Below are 22,560 nucleotides of genomic sequence, written 5' to 3' on the forward strand. Positions count from 1 at the left end.
TAATCCCATTTTTCCGTCTCACATCCCAACCTTCCCTCAATTAACACCTACCTACACTAGGGGCAATTTTTACAATGGCCAATTTACCCATCAACCCGCAAGTCTTTGGAATGCGGGAGGAAACCCACGAGGTCACAGGGAGAACTTGCAAACTCCGCATAGGCAGTACCCAGAACCAAACCCAGGTCGCTGGAGCTGTGAGGCTGCAGTGCTAACCACTGCGACACCCTACTTCTTTGTTTTAACTTTAAAATTCATGTTGTTGAATAAGTCATTTATTATTGGGGTTTAAGGGAGGGAAAGAAGTTCAATCACTAATCTATTTACGGACAGGCGGTTAGACAAACAGGGAACTTTGTACAGAAGAAAAAAAAGAATCAACTGTCTGTTCGTAACACATCTCAGAAGCAAATATTCACTTTTAAACTAAAAATGCTCATTTGGCAGCACATCCATGCTATCAGTGATACATGGTACTTATACATAAGCATGGTTTAGCAAATGAAGCAGTCATAATTCAACAAACCTGCTGTCCTTTTTCACAAGGCAGTAGATTGAGCACAAAAGCAATCTTATAACTGCTCATTCACAATTACTTGAGTGTTGCTGAAAGACATTTTGTCCAAGCTTTTCATCTTGCACTTATCAGGACAATTCGCAAGAATACCAATGTAAGGGAAGCAACAAATTTATACTGTATGAGAAGAGTGCTGATTGGTTGACAAGTGGACTCGGATTGGTAGAGGCATTGCCATGGAGAATGCACCAGTTTATGGTGATTGACAGTTAACTGCCAAGAATTATGCTGACAACCAATTTAAGATAGTCAGTCGGACTCGCAGCATGGCAAATTTGCGCATACTGGAGGTACATATATTAATACACAGGGCCCTGTTCTTTGCAGACAGAAAGAACATGTATACACATTGCACCTGTTTCAGCTAAACAAAATAAGTGACAGCCGATTCATTCCTTAGGGCAATGCCTTTACTAGAGTCAAGCTGCCTGGTTTAAATTTCAAAACAAAGCTTGGCAGTTAACTGTCAGTCAAGATAAACTGGTGCATTCGCCATGGCAACACCTTTACCAGAGCCCACTTGCCGACCAATCAGCACTCCTTTCTCAGGCAGTATATATTTGATGATTTCCCTTACATTGGTATTCTTGCGAATTGTCCTGATGAGTGCAAGACAAAAAACTTTGACAAAATTTGCAGCAATACTCAAGTACTGTACTACCAAACAACTATTCACAATTACATCTAAACACCACTGTTATATCATTTAAAGATGTCACATTAGTACATTAATTTGCAATGGGATATTACGTGAAGTACATTCCTTGATAAGTCACGAGTAATCTATTAAGGTCTTTCACAGAAATTTATGCCTCTTCATTCCTTTTTTGGTACATATAAATAAATTATCTTAAAGCTTTTTCAAACTTTTCTGATTGAAGTAAAAACGATCATGAGGTGCCCGAGTTTTTTTTCTCCACAGACCTGGTCGTTTCGGATAAAAACCCCAGATAGAGATAACGAGTACTCCAACTCATGCATTGAGACCAAGTTCTGCTCCTTCTTTCACTGAATGGTTACGGATCAATACTATGACTGCATTCTATAACTGTGCTGTTGTAGGATATGCAATTAGAACAAAGAACAGTACAGCACAGGAACATGCTATTCGGCCCTCCAAGCCTGCGCCGATCTTGATGCCTGCCTAAACTAAAACCTTCTGCACTTCCGGGGACCGTATTACTCTATTCCCATCCCATTCATGTATTTGTCAAGATGCCTCCTAAACGTCGCTATCGTACCTGCTTCCACCACCTCCCCCGGCAACAAGTTCCAGGCACTCACCACCCTCTGTGTAAAGAACTTGCCTCGCACATCCCCTCTAAACCTTGCCCCTGACACCTTAAACCTATGTCCCCTAGTAACTGACTCTTCCACCCTGGGAAAAAGCTTCTGACTACCCACTCTGTCCATGCCGCTCATAACTTTGTAAACCTCGATCATGTCACCCCTCCACCTCCGTCGTTCCAGTGAAAACAATCAGAGTTTATCCAACCTCTCCTCATAGCTAATGCCCTCCAGACCAGGCAACATCCTGGTAAACCTCTTCTGTACCCTCTCCAAAGCCTCCACTGTCCTTCTGGTAGTTTGTTTGATATTGTTGCACATTTAGAGGAATAAGTGAGATTCAGATCAGTCTCTGGAGAGCAAGAACTAGATCACAGTATCCCAAATTTTATTTATAGCTGAAAAATTTAATTTTCAGCATCACAAGTAAACCTACAGCAGAAAGGCTAAGGGAACAATTACTTTAGGTTAAAAAGCAGACAATTATATCTTACCACTCTAAAAATTGTATGCGACCGACTACTATGTTCATTCATTTTGGTTTCTCCATAATGCCGGTTTTCTGAAGAGGGAAAAAAGTCAGAATAACTTCACTATAAGTGAGCGCAAATCAGTTTCCGTGATGAACAAGACAATTCAAAACATCACAGCTAACCATTGCTGCTTTTTCCATGTGCTTGGAAACATTATATTCTTTGTTTCATACTTATAAAGTGCTATTGTTTTGTGCTCATCTAGATGAGGGATGTTAGCAATGGGAGAAAAAAAATGTTTACCTTGAGCACACTGAGCTCTCCTAGGTGGAGTATAGCACAGATTAGACGCAGAGAATTTCTCTGCAGTAAGCCAAAAAAGCAGTTTTAAAAAAAAAAATTTGGGTATAAAAGTTTTAGACTAACCTCTATGACACCATTCATGTTTATATCAGAGACAGAATTTACTAGCCAATTGAAATCAGTTCCGTTTTGTGGAGCAAAGCCCACTTGGAATTTGGTAGGGACTGGCAAAACTCATTGCCCCAGAACTCGAAACAACTTTTTGTCCAAAATGGATTTGAAGCCACAATCCAAAAAGGTGTAAATAGAGTGTTAACCCCAAGCATTGTACTTTCTAGTAACTCAGTTTTTATTCCAGATGATTCCAAAAATCACTGCAAGTGATTTTTAATGAAAATCATACAATCCCAAACACTAACCACTCTGACTGCAATGGTACGTTTTGCAAACACTCACTTGGCAAAAGGCCAAGTTATTTTGTTACTCATAACAACTGAAATCTTAACTTTAAAAATCAATGTTTCATTGCAGAAATTAAGCAACAGCTCGAATGCACTACCATTCTTGGCACCGTAAATCTTAAAAATAGAAGTTTCTATTACATTATTTTGTATAACTGGTATTGGCAGATACAGAACACCAAGGATATAAAGCTTTGTCTCAATTGTAAAATACAGCCGTTTCTTACTCAACGCCATACCCAATTTCATAGTTCTGATGAAAGGTCACAGACCTTTCTCTCTCCACAGATGCTGCCAGACCTGCTGAGTATTTCCAGCACTTTGTTTTTATTTCAGATTCCAGCTTTTACTTTTATATTATTGCCATACCCAATTTGGTGTCAGCTGTTGCTCAGTGGTAACAAACTTAGCTCCAGCTCCACTCGAGAGACTTGAGCACAAAATTTAGACTGACACTCAGTGCAGTATTGAGGGAGTACTGCACTCAAGAAGTGCTGCCTTTCAGATGCCTTCTCAGGTGAATACAAAAGAACCCGCGCCATTATTTAGAGGAAAACTGGGGAGTTCTCCCCAGCATCCTAGGCAATATTTATCTTCAACCAATACCTAAAAACATATCTGGTCACTACCACATTGCTTTGCACAAATTTGCTGCCACTTTCCCTACATAAAAAAGTGACCACACTACAAAACAGTACTTACTTACTAAAGTACTTTGGGACATTATGAACGCTGCTATATAAATCCAAATCTTTCTTGTTCAGTTAAGGGCTTTTTGTTAAAAAAACAAATTCAAGAAAACAAATTTAAGTACTATGTCACAACTTCCCAAAACACTTTGCATCGAACATATTTTTGAAGTATAGTCACTTGTTATATTGACAAATAACAGCTAACTTGCACACAGCAATTCAGTAAATCAAATAACATGTGTTTTGATGGCATTGATTCATGAGGAGGAATACTGAATAGGAAGAGAGAAAATAGCACATTTTTCAAATTGGACAATGGAATCTTTTACGTTCTCCTGAATGGATGTATGAGACCACAGTTTACCATTTCATGTCAAGGACAGCAGTGCGGCATTCCTGCAGTAATGCACTGGGATGTCAGACGGACCTTTGTGCTTAAGTGAGTTTTGAATGCACAACTTCATAACTTGGTTCAAAGTACAACCAAATGACCCAAGTAGATTACACTATCGAAATTTAATGTTACAACAGAGTAATTAGGACTTAATCTTACTTTCTCCTTTCTGGACCCACTTCATTACGTCCTCATAAGTTACAGCCAATTCTTCAGTCAGATTGGCCACATAAACTGTTCGCTGGAAAATAAATGTTTAAAAACGTTAACAAAAGTAGAAAATTTAAATATTACTGGTATTTCTCGTTGGGATACTACATATCAATCAATTTCAGAACAGTAAAGTACTCAAATGTGGTGCAAAAGAAAACATTTTACTTATCAGTATTAAATTAGACTGAGGAATTTTACTAATAAGCAGTTGGGTAGTGAGCATACCCAAAGCCCCATCGTAGAAACTGCAGCACATGAGGATGCAGTCAGCAAATCACAAGCTACAGCAAAGAAAGTGAAATATGAGATCAGAAAATCGTTGCTAGTTAGTTTACAAGACCTTCAGAAGGATGAGTTTACCTGTATTAAACATTAAAAAAAACATTTAAATGCATGTTTAGATGCACTTACTTCCATATCTTCTCTAACTTCCAGTGGTTGTCTTTTTGGACCAGCAAGCAAATCTGATACAGACTCATTATAAATTTCCATGTAAGAAACCCGCAACAGAAATTCGCTGTTTGACATCTGGGTGAAAAACAATAAATTATTATAACAGGTCAGCAGAAAAAGAAAAATACAATCCCTCAATTACACAAGAACCAAAATAACATAATAAAACAAGTAAACTAGCACTTATAAAACACCGCATTCAATTTCCCGTTCACTCCCGCACCCATCTACTCGCCATTCCCTCCTATTTGGAGAAGTAACCGGGGTGGGTGGGTGGGAGCGAGTGGCAAGGGTGGGGAAGCAGCGGGAGGGAATGGCAGGCAGTCAGGTGCAGGATGGAGTGGGATACTGTTGGGGGTAATGGAGACGGCGATCACAGCCATTGAGGTGTAAGGCAACACCAAGATGTCATTACGTCGGATATCATTACATGGTGACATTGTCGCGCACATACATCGATTCATAATGGCAAGCTGGCAAATGTTAGTACACACTGATTGCGTCAGCGATTACTCTGCTGTCAGGAGACACTTCACTTTATATTGCCTCTCCACATTCTTCCTATCAAAATGTATCAGTTTGCGCTTGTGTTAAACCTCATCTGCCACATGTCTGCTCATTCCACCAACCTAAATCCTCTTGAAGTCTATCACCATCCTCCTCACAGTTCACTAAACTTCCAAGTTATGCGTCAGCTGCAAATTTTGAAATGGTGCCCTGTGCATCCACGTCTAAGTCATCATCTGTTTCTACGAGTTACCTTTTGAAATGCAGTCACTATTATATAGAATGTGACAGCCAGTTTGCAAATAGCATATTTTAAGTGGAGTTCATTATATTTCCATTACCTACTTTTGACAAATGCAATCACATATTTACTACCTATCGAAGAGATGGTCTCTTCTCAGCTGAAGCTTAGGAATGTTATACTCAAGTAGTTAATGTCCTGCAGTTAATGTAAATTACAGTCTACTTGTAATCATATCATTGGGCTACTACCAATCCCCACCCTACTTTTATCTGAGAAAAAGTCAAATTGTTGTTCGTGCCTCATCATACTAGATTCAAAATCATGCTTGTTGCTTTTGTTCTGACCGCCTTCAAAACACTGAAGTTGCTTTGAAGGCAAGTTGGCCATAATACTCTAAAGCTGGTTTCAATGACCCTCACAGAAAAACTTGTTTTAACTTATTGATACACAAGTAGCTTAGTTAATGATCTTACATTTAGTGGATACTTTCATTGACATTGGAGCTATTTCTAGGTAACAACTGTGACCAATATCTCACATGCCAAATGGAAAAATATTAATTTCATCGTATGAAACTCTGCTTGAGAACCTGTTACTAAGCATTACAAATAACTTTTTAAAAAAAGCAGAACTGAACAGCTAAAAATAGTCACACCCATTTGCATTGGAGAAGACTAGGGCTGGCTGAGAGACAGAGGTAACTACCTCAGTCTAGCTGGAACAATGGGGGTTCTCCCTGATTCAATTAGCGAGATTGGTTTTGTCAATAGTGGTGATCAAAAGGTGTCGACACCCTTTGACTTTTACCTGCCCCTCCCGAGTATGTCTGAAGGACTCAAGTTCAAACAACCCTCCAGGAACTGCTGTTTCAAACAAAGATGGCCAAATGACATATCTGCTGGTGTAACACTGAGGTTTTTGAATTGTGCCCCACAGAGTTAAAAAGAGATTGCAACTGAACTCCCAAGAGAAAGCATCTCTCTCTCTCTCCAGCAAAGTCCCAGTGAAACCACAGTGGCAGCTACTAAGCCTCAACACTACAAAACTTTACAGGCGACCACCAAGACAACAGACAAAAGTTCTAATAGGTCACTGACCTGAAACATCAACTTTGCTTCTCTCTCTGCACGGATACTGCCTGGCCTGCTGAGTATTTCCAGCACTTTTTGTTTTTATTATATGAGACAGATAAAACCTCTCTATGGCCTTCTGGAACCAGAGAAGCATGCCTGAAATTGTGCATGTGGCCCCAGCAAGGACTCCAAGACTTTAACTTCAATTAAGGACATTACACACATTTGTATGTAGGCGTGCTTCTCGCATGGGAGCGTGGAGGCATCGTGTATTTTAGTCATTTTAGTGATAAGGTTAATAAACTTACATCTTTCTTGCTTAAACCCAAGAAAACCTGTCTGATAGGTTCATATGTAATTATATTCGAGGAACAGTGAGCTCACAGAGGTGGTAAGCGAAGATCACTGTGCTAAAAAGAAACCCTGTTACGGCCAAACCAGAGAAGGAGCGCAAGGGGAAGCCGGAGACCTCTTCCTCACCTGGTCATAACACAACCTATATTTACAGTGCCTTTAACATAATAAACATCCTAAGGCACTTCACAGAAGAGGCAAAGGAAGATACCAATTTATCGTGTAGAAATGCTTCTAAGTTTCTAATTAGAACTTTAATTGGGACATCCTTGGGAATGGCAGTTGCCATAACATTTGCATTAAGACAACAACTTTTATTATGTTAAAGGTACCCTATAAATACAACATCCAAGGCACTTTACAGAAACATTATAAAACAAAATATGGCACTGAGCCACATAAGGAAACATTAGGTCAGATGACAAAAAGCTTGGTCCAAGAGATAGGTTCTAAAGGAGCATCTTAAAAGGAGGAAAGCGAGGTAGAGAGGTGGTTCCAGAGCTTAGGGCCTAAGCAACCAAAGACATGGCCACCAATGGTGGAGCAATTAAAATCAGGGATGCTCAAGAGGAACACAAATATCTGAGGGTTGTGGAACTGGGAGGAGATTACAGAAATAGGGAGGGCAAGGACGTGAAGGGATTTGAAAATAAGGATGAGAATTTTAAAATCAAGATGTTGCTTGATCAGGAGCCAGTGTAGGTCAGTGAGCACAGGAGCGATAAGCAAGTGGGACATGGTACGAGGTAAGACACGGGCAGCAGAATTTTGGATGACCGCAAGTTTACGGAGGGTAGAATGTAGGAGACCAGCCAGGAGTGCGCGGAAGAGTGTTGAACGAAGGCATGAATGAGGGTTTAGCAGCAGGTGAACTGTGACGGGCAAAGTCGAGCAACATTACAGAGGAGGAAATAGGCAGTCTTCGTGGCTTGAATGAGTCAGCAGCTTATCTCGGGGTCAAGTGTGACGTCAAGGTTGCGAACAGACTGGCTTAATATCAGACAACTGCCAGGCAGAGAAATGGGAGTAGTAGCTAGGGAAAGGAATTTGGAGCAGGGACCAAAAACAATGGCTTCAGTCTTCCAAATATTTAACTAGAGGAAATTTCTGCTCATCCAGTACTGGATGTGAGATTAAGCAGTCTGATAGTGCAACAACAATGGAGTTGAGAGAGGTGGTGGTGATGTAGAGCTGGGTGTCGTCAGCGTACATGTGAAAACGAACGCTGTGCTTTCAGATGATGTCAGAGAGGCAGCATGTAGATTAGAATTAGCAGAGCGGGGGGGTGGGGGCCAAGGATCTTGGAAGACACCAGAGGTAACAGTGCAAGAGTAGAAAAGAAGCCATTGCAAGTGATTCTCTGGCTACCATTAGGTAGCTAAGAATGAAACAGGGGAGACCAGTCCCAACCAGCTGCATGACAATGGAGAGGCATTGGAGAAGGATGGCCTGGTCAATCTTGTCAAAGGCTGCATACAGGTCGAGAAAAACGAGGAGGAAAGGTTTACTTTTGTCAGTCACATAGGATGTCATTTGTGATTGATAAGAGCTTCTCTCGATACTGTGGCCTGTGTGGTGGGGTGGGGGAAAAAAGGGGTGGGGAGAGAACCTGATTGGAAGAGTTCAAACCTAAAAGATGGGGATTGATAATGTTGATCTAAAATTGTTCAGACTGAAAGCAGTTGAGAAACAAAAAGAAGAAGTCTGAACATTTGGAAATTATAATCAAATAATAATTTCAGACAGGCCTATTTTACGAGTGTACGGTACAACCTATCAGGAAACAGCACGTAAGGAAATAATACAAATGGCTTCAAGGAGACAACTGAATGCATTTCCAGACAATGGCGGATTATGGTGACAATGTAGCAAGGGAGAGTCATCACCAGCCCAAAAAAGGCCAGGCAACAGACTCGCATGAAATATAGCATTCAATGGCACTGAAGAATTACTTACATCATTAATAACATTAAATAAATTGCATATTGCCAGAGGAATAAGACCAGGAGCGCCTGCATTTCCCATCATTGTGTAAGTCTTTCCAGAAGAGGTCTGTCCATACGCAAATATGGTGCCTGTTAAATAAATTCAAAGTAACATCAACACTGATGATCAAAACACCCTCTGCATGGCAGGTTGTTATTTTGAATGTCACACTGCCACAGTCTCAGTAGAAATATTACTAGTTTATCCCACTTAAGTATTTACTATGTGGAAAACCCCTCATACAAGATGAAACTAAGGAATGTTACATATTAATGGGAAACAGAAGCATATTAAAGTGTTTTTTATTCGTTCAGGGATGTGGGCGTCGCTGGCTCGACCAGCATTTATTTCCCGCCCCTAATTGCCCTCGAGAAGGTGGTGTAAGCTGCCTTCTTGAACCGCTGTAGTCCTTGGGGTGTAGGTACACCAAGAGTGCTGTTAGGAAGGGTGTTCCAGGATCTTGACCCAGCAGCAGTGAAGGAACTGTTATATAGCTCCAAGTCAGGGTGTTATGTGGCTTGGAGGGGAACTTGAAGGTGGTGCTGTTCCCTTGCATCTGCCGCCCTGGTCCTTCTCGGTGGTAGAGGTCACGGGTTTGGAAGGTGCTGTCGAAGGAGTCTTGGCGAGTTGCTGCAGTGCATCTTGTAGATGGTACACACTGCTGCAACTGTGTGTCAGTGGTGGAGTGAGTGAATGTTGAAGGTGATAGATGGGGTGCCAATCAAGCAGGCTGCTTTGTCCTAGATGGTGTCAAGTTTCTTGAGTGTTGTTGGAGCTGTACTCATCCAACCTGCCTATTCCTTCACACTCCTGACTTGTGCCTTGTAGATGGTGGGCAGGTCTGGATGTTGTCCAGATCTTACTGCATATGTATTCAGTATTTGCTGCTTCAGTATTTGAGGAGTCGCGAATGGTGCTGAACATTGTGCAATCAGCAGCGAACATCCCCACTTCTGACCTTATGATGACAGGAAGGTCATTGAAGAAGCAACTGAAGATGGTTTGGCCTAGGACACAACTAGTAGGAACTGAACTGAGCTGAACCGGTAACTGAAGATTACTCCAAAATCATACCATAGGAACATAGGAGGAGTAGGCTATTCAGCCCGTTGAGCCTGCTCAGTCAGTTAAATTATGGCTGATCATCTACCTCAATGCCACTTTCCCCCATTATCTGCATATCCCTTGATGTCATTAGTATTTAGATATCCATCGATTTCTGGCTTGAACATGCCCAATGGTTGAGCTACAATAACCCTCTAGTAGAGATGTCCAAAGATTTGAGTGCAGAAATTGAGTTCTTATTTCCCTTATTCTGAGGATTAAGAGGATTTATTCTGTCTAATCCTCCACACAAGATCAGGGGGTAGGTTGTTCAATCTTGCCCGTCTAAGAGCGAAGTCCAAAGTACGGAAAGTCCTCATCAGGGAACTCCTCTTTGCTGACGATGCTGCTTTAACATCTCACACTGAAGAGTGCCTGCAGAGTCTCATCGACAGGTTTGCGTCTGCCTGCAATGAATTTGGCCTAACCATCAGCCTCAAGAAAACAAACATCATGGGGCAGGATGTCAGAAATGCTCCATCCATCAATATTGGCGACCACGCTCTGGAAGTGGTTCAAGAGTTCACCTACCTAGGCTCAACTATCACCAGTAACCTGTCTCTAGATGCAGAAATCAACAAGCGCATGGGAAAGGCTTCCACTGCTATGTCCAGACTGGCCAAGAGAGTGTGGGAAAATGGCGCACTGACACAGAACACAAAAGTCCAAGTGTATCAAGCCTGTGTCCTCAGTACCTTGCTCTACGGCAGCGAGGCCTGGACAACGTATGTCAGCCAAGAGCGACGTCTCAATTCATTCCATCTTCGCTGCCTCCGGAGAATACTTGGCATCAGGTGGCAGGACCGTATCTCCAACACAGAAGTCCTCGAGGCGGCCAACATCCCCAGCTTATACACACTACTGAGTCAGCGGCGCTTGAGATGGCTTGGCCACATGAGCCGCATGGAAGATGGCAGGATCCCCAAAGACACATTGTACAGCGAGCTCGCCACTGGTATCAGACCCACCGGCCGTCCACGTCTCCGCTTTAAAGACGTCTGCAAACGCGACATGAAATCCTGTGACATTGATCACAAGTCGTGGGAGTCAGTTGCCAGCGTTCGCCAGAGCTGGCGGGCAGCCATAAAGACGGGGCTAAAATGTGGCGAGTCGAAGAGACTTAGTAGTTGGCAGGAAAAAAGACAGAGGCGCAAGGGGAGAGCCAACTGTGCAACAGCCCCGACAAACAAATTTCTCTGCAGCACCTGTGGAAGAGCCTGTCACTCAAGAATTGGCCTTTATAGCCACTCCAGGCGCTGCTTCACAAACCACTGACCACCTCCAGGCGCGTATCCATTGTCTCTCGAGATAAGGAGGCCCAAAAGAAATGCTGAATAGCGATTGTTTTACTTCCATTTATTTCAAACACAATTTTATTGAAGCAACTTTAAACTGGAAATATTTCTGCAGTTCCAATGTCCCAGAAAACCTAAGATACCTAGTAGGTAAGTGTATGGTCTATAATATAGATTTTATCAAACTTAACATCCCTTTGACAGGACCCCATCAAGCTCATTAGGGCTATTAAGAACAAAGAACAAAGAAAATTACAGCACAGGAACAGGCCCTTCGGCCCTCCAAGCCTACGCCGATCCAAATCCTCTATCTAAACCGGTCGCCTATTTTCTAAGAGTCTGTATCTCTTTACTTCCTGCCCATTCATGTATCTGTCTAGATACATCTTAAAAGACGCTATCGTGCCCGCGTCTACCACCTCCGCTGGCAACGCATTCCATGCACCCACCGCCCTCTGCGTAAAGAAATTTCCACGCATATCCCCCCTAAACTTTTCCCCTTTCACTTTGAACTCGTGTCCCCTTGTAATTGAATCCCCCACTCTGGGAAAAAGCTTCTTGCTATCCACTCTGTCTATACCTCTCATGATTTTGTACACCTCAATCAGGTCCCCCCTCAACCTCCGTCTTTCTAATGAAAATAATCCTAATCTACTCAACCTCTCTTCATAGCTAGCGCCCTCCATACCAGGCAACATCCTGGTGAATCTCCTCTGCACCCTCTCCAAAGCATCCACATCCTTTTGGTAATGTGGCGACCAGAACTGCACGCAGTATTCCAAATGTGGCCGAACCAAAGTCCTATACAACTGTAACATGACCTGCCAACTCTTGTACTCAATACCCCGTCCGATGAAGGAAAGCATGCCGTATGCCTTCTTGACCACTCTATTGACCTGCGTTGCCACCTTCAGGGAACAATGGACCTGAACACCCAAATCTCTCTGTACATCAATTTTCCCCAGGACCTTTCCATTTACTGTTTAGTTCACTCTTGAATTGGATCTTCCAAAATGCATCACCTCGCATTTGCCCTGATTGAACTCCATCTGCCATTTCTCTGCCCAACTCTCCAATCTATCTATATTCTGCTGTATTCTCTGACAGTCCCCTTCACTATCTGCTACTCCACCAATCTTAGTGTCGTCTGCAAACTTGCTAATCAGACCACCTATACTTTCCTCCAAATCATTTATGTATATCACAAACAACAGTGGTCCCAGCACGGATCCCTGTGGAACACCACTGGTCACACGTCTCCATTTTGAGAAACTCCCTTCCACTGCTACTCTCTGTCTCCTGTTGCCCAGCCAGTTCTTTATCCATCTAGCTAGTACACCTTGGACCCCATGCGCCTTCACCTTCTCCATCAGCCTACCATGGGGAACCTTATCAAACGCCTTACTGAAGTCCATGTATATGACATCTACAGCCCTTCCCTCAATCAACTTTGTCACTTCCTCAAAGAATTCTATGTTTAAATTTAAATGCCATGTTTAAATTTACAATACCAAAGGCACATTATCCAGAACCTCAGATCAAATGAAACCTGTATTTCCATATCTCTGGTTGAAAATTAGTTTAAAAAAATGCAAGTTTTATAACCATGGAGGGGTTAAAAAAAAAAGAGACAGGCAATGTCAGCTTTATTCAACCGCAGATTTATTATAAACTGAAGTGTACTCACCATTATAGCCTTGGGTAATGGAACGCACAATAGAGTGTGCGACTTCATTGTAAACTGTTTGTGTTGTCTCTTCAGCATGGAATACACGGTCTGGAACAAAACATCAGTTCAGTACAGAAGAAAGTGATGCAGCCACCAACTAAGTTTACTTTTCTGTAGCATGCGTTGAGTGAAATTAATCAACTAGGACATCTAAACCAGAGATTATAACTACTCTTAGATCTGTTTGTATGCAAGTCTCTAAATGGCATTACAGCAGTTCCATTCATTGGACATATTAGACCGATCTTATTAATAACAAGCCTGATCTGTGTAATGAGTAAATAGGCAGGGATGTTAAAAGTACTGTTGTAGGCAATAGTGCCTGGAATAGTTACCTTTTGTGAGAATGCAGTCTTCGCTACAGAGGCACTAACATTTTTTGGTTTAGCCTTTAAGTGCCTGCTTCAGCCAATTGCCCCAGGATGTGCTATTACTCCCATTCCCAGAGTATAGTCACAGATAATTGAGGTGGATGCTGTTAAGAACAATGGCTTGCTCTGAAAAACCTGTCAAAAGCAACAATTGGTCTCTACACTGCTGGGTCAACGTTTAAGTTCACTGATGTGTAAGTGCCACTTAGTCAGAAAACAAGAGAACTGCTACTTATTAAAAGGAATCTAAGCAAGAACTTCACAAACTTACCAAAGCTGAATGACCTTGCCCCAGAAATTTGGGAAATAGTTTGGCTGTCTGCTTTCCAGTGAATCTGAGGGGCTTCAGCAGTAGATCCTCCTTGTAAAGAATTCTCTCTGGTAGAGACACAATTTATTTTATTCTTTTAAGATCGTGAGGCAGACTGATCTGCATTACTAACCAGCTGAAAATATTTCAGTGCAATGAATATAGTTTATTGTAATAAATATCAAGAACATAACTCCTTTAAATGGTAATAACCAGCCTCCCATGGAATTGTGCAGCATATGTTTTTCCAATTCTCTCTCCATTTCGTGTTCATCCTTCTCTATTGCTACCTACCTTGCATTTTCTAGTTCCGTAACTTGTTTAGTTTAGTTTAGAGATACAGCACTGAAACAGGCCCTTCGGCCCACCGAGTCTGTGCCGACCATCAACCACCCATTTATACTAATCCTACACTAATTCCATATTCCTACCACATCCCCATCTGTCCCTATATTTCCCTACCACCTACCTATGCTAGGGGCAATTGAGAATGACCAGTTTACCTACCAACCTGCAAGTCTTTTGGCTTGTGGAAGGAAACCAGAGCACCCGGAGAAAACCCACGCAGACACAGGGAGAACTTGCAAACTCCACAGGAGGCAGTACCCAGAATTGAACCCGGGTCCCTGGAGCTGTGAGGCTGCGGTGCTAACCACTGCACCATTGTGCCGCCCTGATGTGCTGGGCTCCCCCATCATTGAGGATGGGGATATTTGTGAAGCCAGTTAGTTGTTTAATTGTCCACCACCATTCACGACTGGATGTGGCAGGACTTGGATCTGATTCATTGGTTGGGCATTGCTTAGCTCTGTCTATTGCTTGCTGATTGTTGGATGATGTAGAACACAATCAAATTTGTAGAAGCTGAGGCATCCAAGCAAAACTGGTTGAGTCAGTGTTGGAGGCTGGGTAGGTATAGGCCACCCAGAAACTGCTGAAACAGTTCTTTCGGTCACCATTAACACTTCGACATTCACAGGAAGCTCAAGAAAAATGTAGAGAAAAAATCATGCCTCTCCTGACCATGTCCCTAATAGTAACATCGCAGGCAGAAATGCTCCTTGCTATGTTGAGCCCCCTAGGCTTCCACTCAAGTTATTCTGAAGTATCAGTGCGATTTGCAGAACGTACACTAGATAGATGATTATGTACATGCAATGGCAATTAAATGTAATTTCATTCGTGAAATAGTTTACACAAGCTTAAAGATAATTGTATCTAAATCATGCTCAAACTCATGATTAGAGTAGGTAATCTATGTCAGGTTCTCAAATGGGTTGTCCACAGCCCCCTAGAGCCCTGCAAGAAGATTCCAAGGGTCCACCAAAAGTAACCTGAAAACATGCAGAAAAAAGTTGAGATACTATACCAATTAGAATCAGTGTCAGGACAATCGGCAGCCAAGGTGCCTTGTCAATTAAGGGATGCCGTCAATGAATGAACCAGAGCGTGTCTGTGTTTGCAAAGGTTTTGACTGAAGTTAAAATGTGAACAGACGGAGCCAGAGAGCGAGCGAGACAGAAAGCAAGCAAGTTAGAAAGCAAGAAAAAAAAAGTGATCCAGATCAGCCTGACCGATGGACATCTATCCGTAATATTCTGCATCGCTACAAGTGGTGTGTGGGAAAACACTGACTACTTGCGCAAACAAAAAATTGCCATGTATCTCATTAAATCAGTACCCAGAGTGATGAGAAAGTAAGTCAATAAATTAATCTGGTCATGTGAAGCTTCTTCACAAAAAATGCACATTTGTTGTTTTGATTAACAGTAAGATAACTTTTTAACGCCTTTATCTTTCTAAAGTTGTCTCACCGGCCCCCTACGCAAGCCAAAAATTGTAATGTGGCCCCCACGCGAAAAGGTTGGACACCCCTGATCTCGACATTAGGGTGCATCTTATACATGGTAGCAAATCAAAATGGTTTTTTTTGCAGCTGATCAAGAACATCTTTTCCAGACACTGAATAATAATGCATACTTGCTAGAAATGTGTTTCAATGGTTTTTCTTTTGAAATGTTCCCATTTCTTCTGGTTCCCTGATGTAAATGCATGTTGTTACGAGCAGGTGAGAAAGCTGTCTAGGGGTCTGTTACTATCTTCACCTGGTCTTATTGTTTAAAATTAAACCCTGTTACATAGTGTTTTGAGCTCCCCCTTTGTGAATCTTTGTTCACAACTTTTCAATCATAAGGCAAAGAAATGAACACAAACAGGCTTTCTTTGGTTTAAAGATGAAATTTATTAAACCTTAAACTCTAATACGGTTAACGCCTATGGACATACGACGCACCCACACTAGCATGCACACGCAATACACACATGCAAATAGGGACAGAAAAGTAGAACAGTTTCAGGCAATCTCGTTACTGTGCTTCGAACTCGTAAGTTTTAATGAAGGTATGGTCTTGCGTTTCATTGGGGCCCAGTGTACCTTTTAAACCTTGTTCACATAGGAGACTTTTTCCTCTGAGTTTACGCGTCTTCAATGGTTTCCGAAGCGGGTGAGAGTGAGATGAGGACAGACAGAAGAGATGTTTTCAGTGCACGAGCACATGGCTTTCTGATCTCAAGTACGGTTTTCTTCAATTTAAAACTCAGTTCAAAATTCTGCAACAGCCAGTTAGTCAAACGAATAAAACTGGTCTGACGACTTGTGTATTGGGGAAGCAACTACTGGGTCCCCATTGTTTCAACACCTTCTGTTAATATGCAAATGTCTTTCCAGTCCAGGGCTTGCAATTTTTTTTTAATTTTAATGTTCATGTGGCAAAAATCATATGTGCCTCAGTCTTGGCAGATGAGCAGTTTGCCTAACAATGTGCTCCAGAGTGGAGCCACTAGTTCCACTTTTGGCACACCTGCTGTTTAAAATGGTCAGTTGCAGCTGACATCCATCACTTCCAGCTGACCTGTCATACCCCTGGGAATAATGACAAGATCTCCTCCTGGAAAGAAACTGATCGGCTCCAATTGCAAGCATATGCGGAAAGGAGGCCTGCGAGCATCTTGCATATGCGAGTCACATGCTACGTTTGGTCGATCAACAAATGCTGTCAGCTCATTCGGCCTACTTGAGCGTCTAACATTTTGAATGAGAGCCAGTCGCTCAGCACACTAGGGTAGGAGCAGATCAGCTTAGTTGGGTTTGCTCATTACTTGCAAATAAAGGGTCACTTTGACCACAAAATTGCAAAAGACTAGGTGCTTGTTATACATGGTTATCAGGCAAATGTGACTGAGAAATATGTTGTTTGGCGCATATTATATTTGGAAAATACTATGGTTACAAGAGGTCAGAGCAATTAACTCACCTTTTGACTTCTCCAAAGTTTTTTGTCATGCAGACCCCCCACCTGCCAAGAATGAGGCATATTAATTTTGTCATATGGTCAATTTTAAACTGCTGCTGGAGTGAAGAGATGACTTGTTTGAAGATCACCAGATACTTAGCTGGAAGAATATTTGCATACTAAGAGACAGTGCTTGGAGAGACAAAAGAATTGTTCACTGATTCAATTAACAGAGATTGGTCTGGGCAATGGTGATCCAGATCTTGTCGTTAAGAGACAGCACTACACCCCCCACCAAGAGCTTTGAAATCCACAAACGCAGGAGTGGTTAAGCCAGTTAGTCACATAACTAACCTTCTGGCCAACTTGGGTGATTTGAATTGTGCCACACAAAAGGAACAGACAGCAGTTTGCAACTGAAGCTGGAACAAGAAAGCCGCTCTCCTGGCTGTCTCTCTCTCTCGCTTTCTCCGAAGCCACTGGACCCACAGAAGACACGTAAACCTCAAGCTAGAAAAAAGACACCGACATCGAAACAAGTTGAAGCGTTAACTAGGCCCTAACAGCAGGACTTACCAGCAAACAAGGACTCCGTCTTGAACTCAAAGGACTGTAATTATAACCCAGTTATTGCCTCAAACGTTTCCCCTTTATTCTTCATTTCTACCTTTTCTGTCTCTATCTGCGTGTGTTTATCGCGTACATGCTAACGTGGTCACATCGCGCAGTCATTAACCAGATTTTAGAGTTTAAGAATAATAAACTTCCACCTTGTTTAAATCTAAGGAAACCGGTCTTATTTCTTTATCTTGCAATTGGAGCAGTCAAAGATTCACTGAGGGGGAGCTAAAAACACGCGGTTTTAAAATTAAACCCTGTTACGATTAAACTGGGCAAAGGTTGCGAGGGAACCCCTAAACCCCTGGTCACATGCTCGTAACACTTTCCAACAACTACAAGGCACAAGTCAGGAGTGTGATGGAAGACGCTCTACTCATCTGAATCTGCACACCTCCAAATACTCAAGAAGCTTGACACCATCCAAGACAAAGCAGCCCACTTGAGCGGCTCCCCATCCACCACCTTAAACATTTACTCCTTCCACCACAGGCACACAGTAGCGGCAGTGCTTACCAAACACAAGATGCACTACAGCAACTCGCCAAGGCTTCAACATTTTCCATCCTGTGACCACTACCACCTGGAAGGACAAGGGCAGCAGGCACATGATATCACCACCACCTACAAGTCCCGTTCAAGTTATGCACCATCCTAACTTGAAAAAATATTGCCATTCCTTCATAGCCACTGGGTCAAAATCCTGGAACTCTCTACTCAACAGCACCATGGGCGTACCAACACCAAAAGGACTACAACAGTTCAAGAAAGCAGCTCACTAACACTTTCGCAAAGGCAATTAAGGATGGGCAATAAATGCCGGCCTTGTTAACAGCCACATCCAATGAACAAATAAAAATATAGAAAAAATTCATAGAATAATACAGCATTAAAGGAGGCCTAATGTGCCTGCGCCAACACTTTGAAAGAGCTACCCAATTAGTTGTACTCCTATGCTCTTTCACAATCCTCATGCTAACTTTTCCACTTAAGCTATTTATCCAATTAACTTTTAAAAGCTATCTACATATATATTACCCATCCCTAATTGCCCTTGAGAAGGTGGTGGTGAGCTGCCTTCTTGAACCGCTGTAGTTCTTGGGGTGTAGGTACACCAAGAGTGCTGTTAGGAAGGGTGTTCCAGGATCTTGACCCAGCAGCAGTGAAGGAACTGTTATATAGCTCCAAGTCAGGGTGGTATGTGGCTTGGAGGGGAACTTGAAGGTGGTGCTGTTCCCTTGCATCTGCCGCCCTGGTCCTTCTCGGTGGTAGAGGTCACGGGTTTGGAAGGTGCTGTCGAAGGAGTCTTGGCGAGTTGCTGCAGTGCATCTTGTAGATTGCGTACTGGTATTGTCACTGGACTAGTAACCCAGAGACCCAGGTATTGCTCTGGGGACATAGGTTCGAATCCCACCACAGCAGAAGGTGGAATTTGAATTCAACTAATAAATCTGGAATTTAAAGCTGGTCTAATGATGGCCATGAAACCATTGTTGATTGTTGTAAAAACCCATCTGGTTCACTAATGCCTTTAGGGAAGGAAATTTGCTATCCTTACCTAGTCTGGCTGACATGTGACTCCAGATCCACAGCAATGTGGTTGACTCTTACATGCCCTCGAAATAGCCTAGCAAGCCACTCAGTTCAAAAGCAATTAGGGATGGGCAATAAATGCTGGCCTGGCCTGCGACGCCCAAATCCCATGAAAGAATATTTAAAAAAACACCAAGATCCCTCAGACCCTCTGTACTTCCTAGGGTCCTACCATCCATTATATATTCCCTTGCCTTGTTAGTCCTCCCAAAATGCATCACCTCACACTGCTCAGGATTAAATTCCATTTGCCACTGTTCTGCCCATCTATATCGTCCTGTAATCTAAGGCTTTCCTTCTCACTATTTACGAAACCACCAATTCTCGTGTCATCTGTGAACTCACTGATCATACCTCCTATATTCACGTCTAAATCATTAATGTACACTACAAACAGCAAGGGTCCCAGCACCAATCCCTGCGGTACATCACTAGTCACAGGCTTCCACTCGCAAAAACAACCCTCGACCATCACCCTCTGCCTCCTGCCACTAAGCTCATTTCGGATCCAATTTGCCCTGGATCCCATGGGCTCTTACTTTCTTAATCAATTTGCTGAGCAAATGCCACTTAATAGAACTGTTAACGACCCCTTCCATCACTTTGCTGATGATCGAGAGTAGACTGATAGGATGGTAATTGGCCGGGTTGGATTCGTCCGGCTTTTTGTGCCACAGGACATTCCTGGGAAATTTTCCACATTACCCGGTAGATGCCAGTGTTGTAGCTGTACTGGAACAGCTTGGCTGGAGGCGCAGCAAGTTCCGGAGCACAAATCTTGAGTATTATTGCCAGAATGTTGTCAGGGCCCACAACCTTTGCATTTTCAATGCCTTCAATCATTTCTTGATATCACATGGACTGAATCAGATTGGCTGAAGACTAGCATCGGTGATGCTGGGGACCTCGGGTGGAAGCCGAGATGGATCATCCAATCAGTGCTTCTGGTTGAAGATGGGTGCAAATGCTTCAATTTTGTCTTTTGCACTGATGTGCTGGGTTCCCCCATCGTTGAAGATGTGGATATTATTCCACCATCCTTTCAGGTAGTGCATTCCAGATCATCATAACTTAGTGTATAAAAATTTCACTTCTTTTGCTAATTATCTTCAACATGTTCTAACTGCTGACTCAGTTACCCCCAACACCTTCTGCCTTTCCTATGGCACCTTTCCACACAAGCACGTGACGCAACACCTGCCCTTTTACCTCCTCCCGTCCCACCATCCAGGGCCCCAAATGCTCCTTCCAAGTGAAGCAGCGATTTACTTGTACTTCTTTCAATTTTGTATAGTGTATTCGCTGCCTGCAATGTAGTCTCATCTGCACTAGGACGACTAAACGGAACACCTCCCAACAGATCGCTTGCCATTTCAATTCCCCACCTTGCTCCCCTTCTGAGCTTTCTGTCCTTGGCCTACTGGTGTTCTAATGAAGCTCAACGCAAGTTCAAGGAACAGCACCTCATCTTTCGACTTTCGACTGGGCACTTTACAACCTGCAGGACTCAACATAGAGTTCAATAATTTTAGATCACAACTTGGGTCCCTTTTTCGTTATTTCATGGTTTTTTGAAAGTTTGCTTTCACTGCCCCTTCTCCCTCCCCTCCCCCTCGTAATCAGCCTTGTTGCTTTTTTTGTGTTTGGACGGCAGCCATTCGACCACATCCAGACATCTTCTGTTTCTTCACTTACCTTTGCATCCTCAAACCTTTTGACATTTAATCACTCCTGTCCTGTCACAGGCCTTCCTTTGGTTTTTCTGCTTAAAACATATTACAGTTCTAACTTTTGCCAGTGGCGATGCAAGGTCACAACCTGAAATGTTAACTCTGTTTACCATAACCCCCTGGTTTTCATTCTCAACACCTCGAATAAGGCTTTCGCAGCCTGTCCTACCATCGTCAAAAGATTGATTTACTCAAATCATGAACACGGATCGTCCAACAAATTCCTCACCTGTCATTAGGCGGCCTCACCCGGACACACACTTGTACCGCGCCCTCCTCTGCCATCCTTGCACCGAGACTGCACCCGACTCCTCGGGGACTGGCAGTCAAACACACTCCGACTGCAGGGCCTCTTTCACTCTCCTGGTCCTTCTGTTGCTGCAAAGCTCCGTCCCTATCTATCTATATATATATATATATATATATCTCTGTCACTGTCCCTATCTTTATCGCCTTCTCTCTCCGTAGCTCCACCACTCACGCTCTTCTTTCTCCTCACTCCTATTCAAATTTCGCAGCTTCAATCTCATTGGTCAATGTCCCCCCCTTCCGTTAGCCTGGACTGTTCCACTGGTGGGGGGGGGGTGGAATTAGTCAGCAACTCCGCGGAGCCCAAAAGCATCACAGTCCAATGCGCAGATTCATTCACAACCAATCAGCAACGTCCCGGGCGCTACGTAAGCTGCAAGTACTGAAGAAAGCCATTCAGCACCAAAGAAGGCCGTTCAGCCTATCAAGCTTATGGCGGCGCTTGGCAAGAGCAATTTAGCAAGTTCTGCATCGTGGCCCTGAATATTCTCTCCCTTTAAGTACTTACCTAATTCAACTTCTGAAAGCCATAATTGTATCAGTCTTCACCACACACTCAGGCAGTGCATTCCAGATCCTTACCACTTGTTGTGTAAGAGAGTCTTACTTCATGTCGCCTCTGATTCTTTTGCCATTCACCTTAAATCAGTGCCCTCCAGTTCTTGACCCTTCTGCCAAAGGGAACAGTTTTTCTCTATCTACTCTGCCTAAACCCTTCATGATTTTAAACACCTCCAACAAATCTCCAAACCTTCTCTAAGGAGAACAACCCCAGCTCCTCCAATCTATCCACATAATTGAAGTCCCACATGCCTGGAAACATTCTCGTAAATCTGTTCTGCACCTTCTCTAAAGGCTTCACATCCTTCCCAAAGTGCAGTATTCAGAATTAGACACAATACTCCAGTTATAGAACCACAGAATGGTTCCAGCACAGAAGAAATCCATTCGGCCCATCGTGTCTGTGCCACCTCTCTGCAAGAGCAACTCACCTAATCTCACTCCGCGCCTTTTCCTTGTAGCCCTGCAATTTTTTTCTCTTCAGATAATTATCCAATTCTCTTTTGAAGGCCTCAATTAAATGTCTCCACCACACTCTCAGGCAGTGCATTCCAGATCCTAACCACTCGCTGTGTAAAAACAAAATTCCTCATATTACTATTGTTTCTTTTGCCAATTACCTTAAATTTG

At 42.9% G+C, this 22,560-nt stretch overlaps 1 protein-coding gene and 1 long non-coding RNA gene across 3 annotated transcripts in view; one reads left to right on the forward strand and one right to left on the reverse strand.

The window, feature by feature from the left end:
- LOC137369336 (uncharacterized) overlaps positions 1-6,882 on the forward strand; it is a 196,223-nt gene extending 189,341 nt beyond the window's left edge. The window contains exon 3 of the long non-coding RNA XR_010974928.1: positions 6,541-6,882. This is a non-coding gene — a long non-coding RNA (uncharacterized lncRNA). The remainder of the gene's footprint in view (positions 1-6,540) is intronic.
- Positions 1-21,549, reverse strand: part of cenpe (centromere protein E) — a 209,070-nt gene extending 187,521 nt beyond the window's left edge. For both annotated transcript variants that reach the window (XM_068030382.1, XM_068030381.1), the window contains exons 1-7: positions 21,290-21,549; positions 13,788-13,894; positions 13,104-13,193; positions 8,988-9,106; positions 4,812-4,928; positions 4,347-4,428; positions 2,359-2,426 (exon numbers count right to left, since the gene is read on the reverse strand). In XM_068030382.1, coding sequence (XP_067886483.1) covers positions 2,359-2,426; positions 4,347-4,428; positions 4,812-4,928; positions 8,988-9,106; positions 13,104-13,193; positions 13,788-13,894; positions 21,290-21,345 — 639 coding nt within the window. In that variant the 5' untranslated portion in view covers positions 21,346-21,549. The remainder of the gene's footprint in view (positions 1-2,358; positions 2,427-4,346; positions 4,429-4,811; positions 4,929-8,987; positions 9,107-13,103; positions 13,194-13,787; positions 13,895-21,289) is intronic.
- Positions 21,550-22,560: the final 1,011 nt, after the last annotated feature.

The sequence above is a fragment of the Heterodontus francisci genome, chromosome 4 (genome assembly GCF_036365525.1).
Source record: "Heterodontus francisci isolate sHetFra1 chromosome 4, sHetFra1.hap1, whole genome shotgun sequence".
NCBI classification, from domain to species: domain Eukaryota; kingdom Metazoa; phylum Chordata; class Chondrichthyes; order Heterodontiformes; family Heterodontidae; genus Heterodontus; species Heterodontus francisci.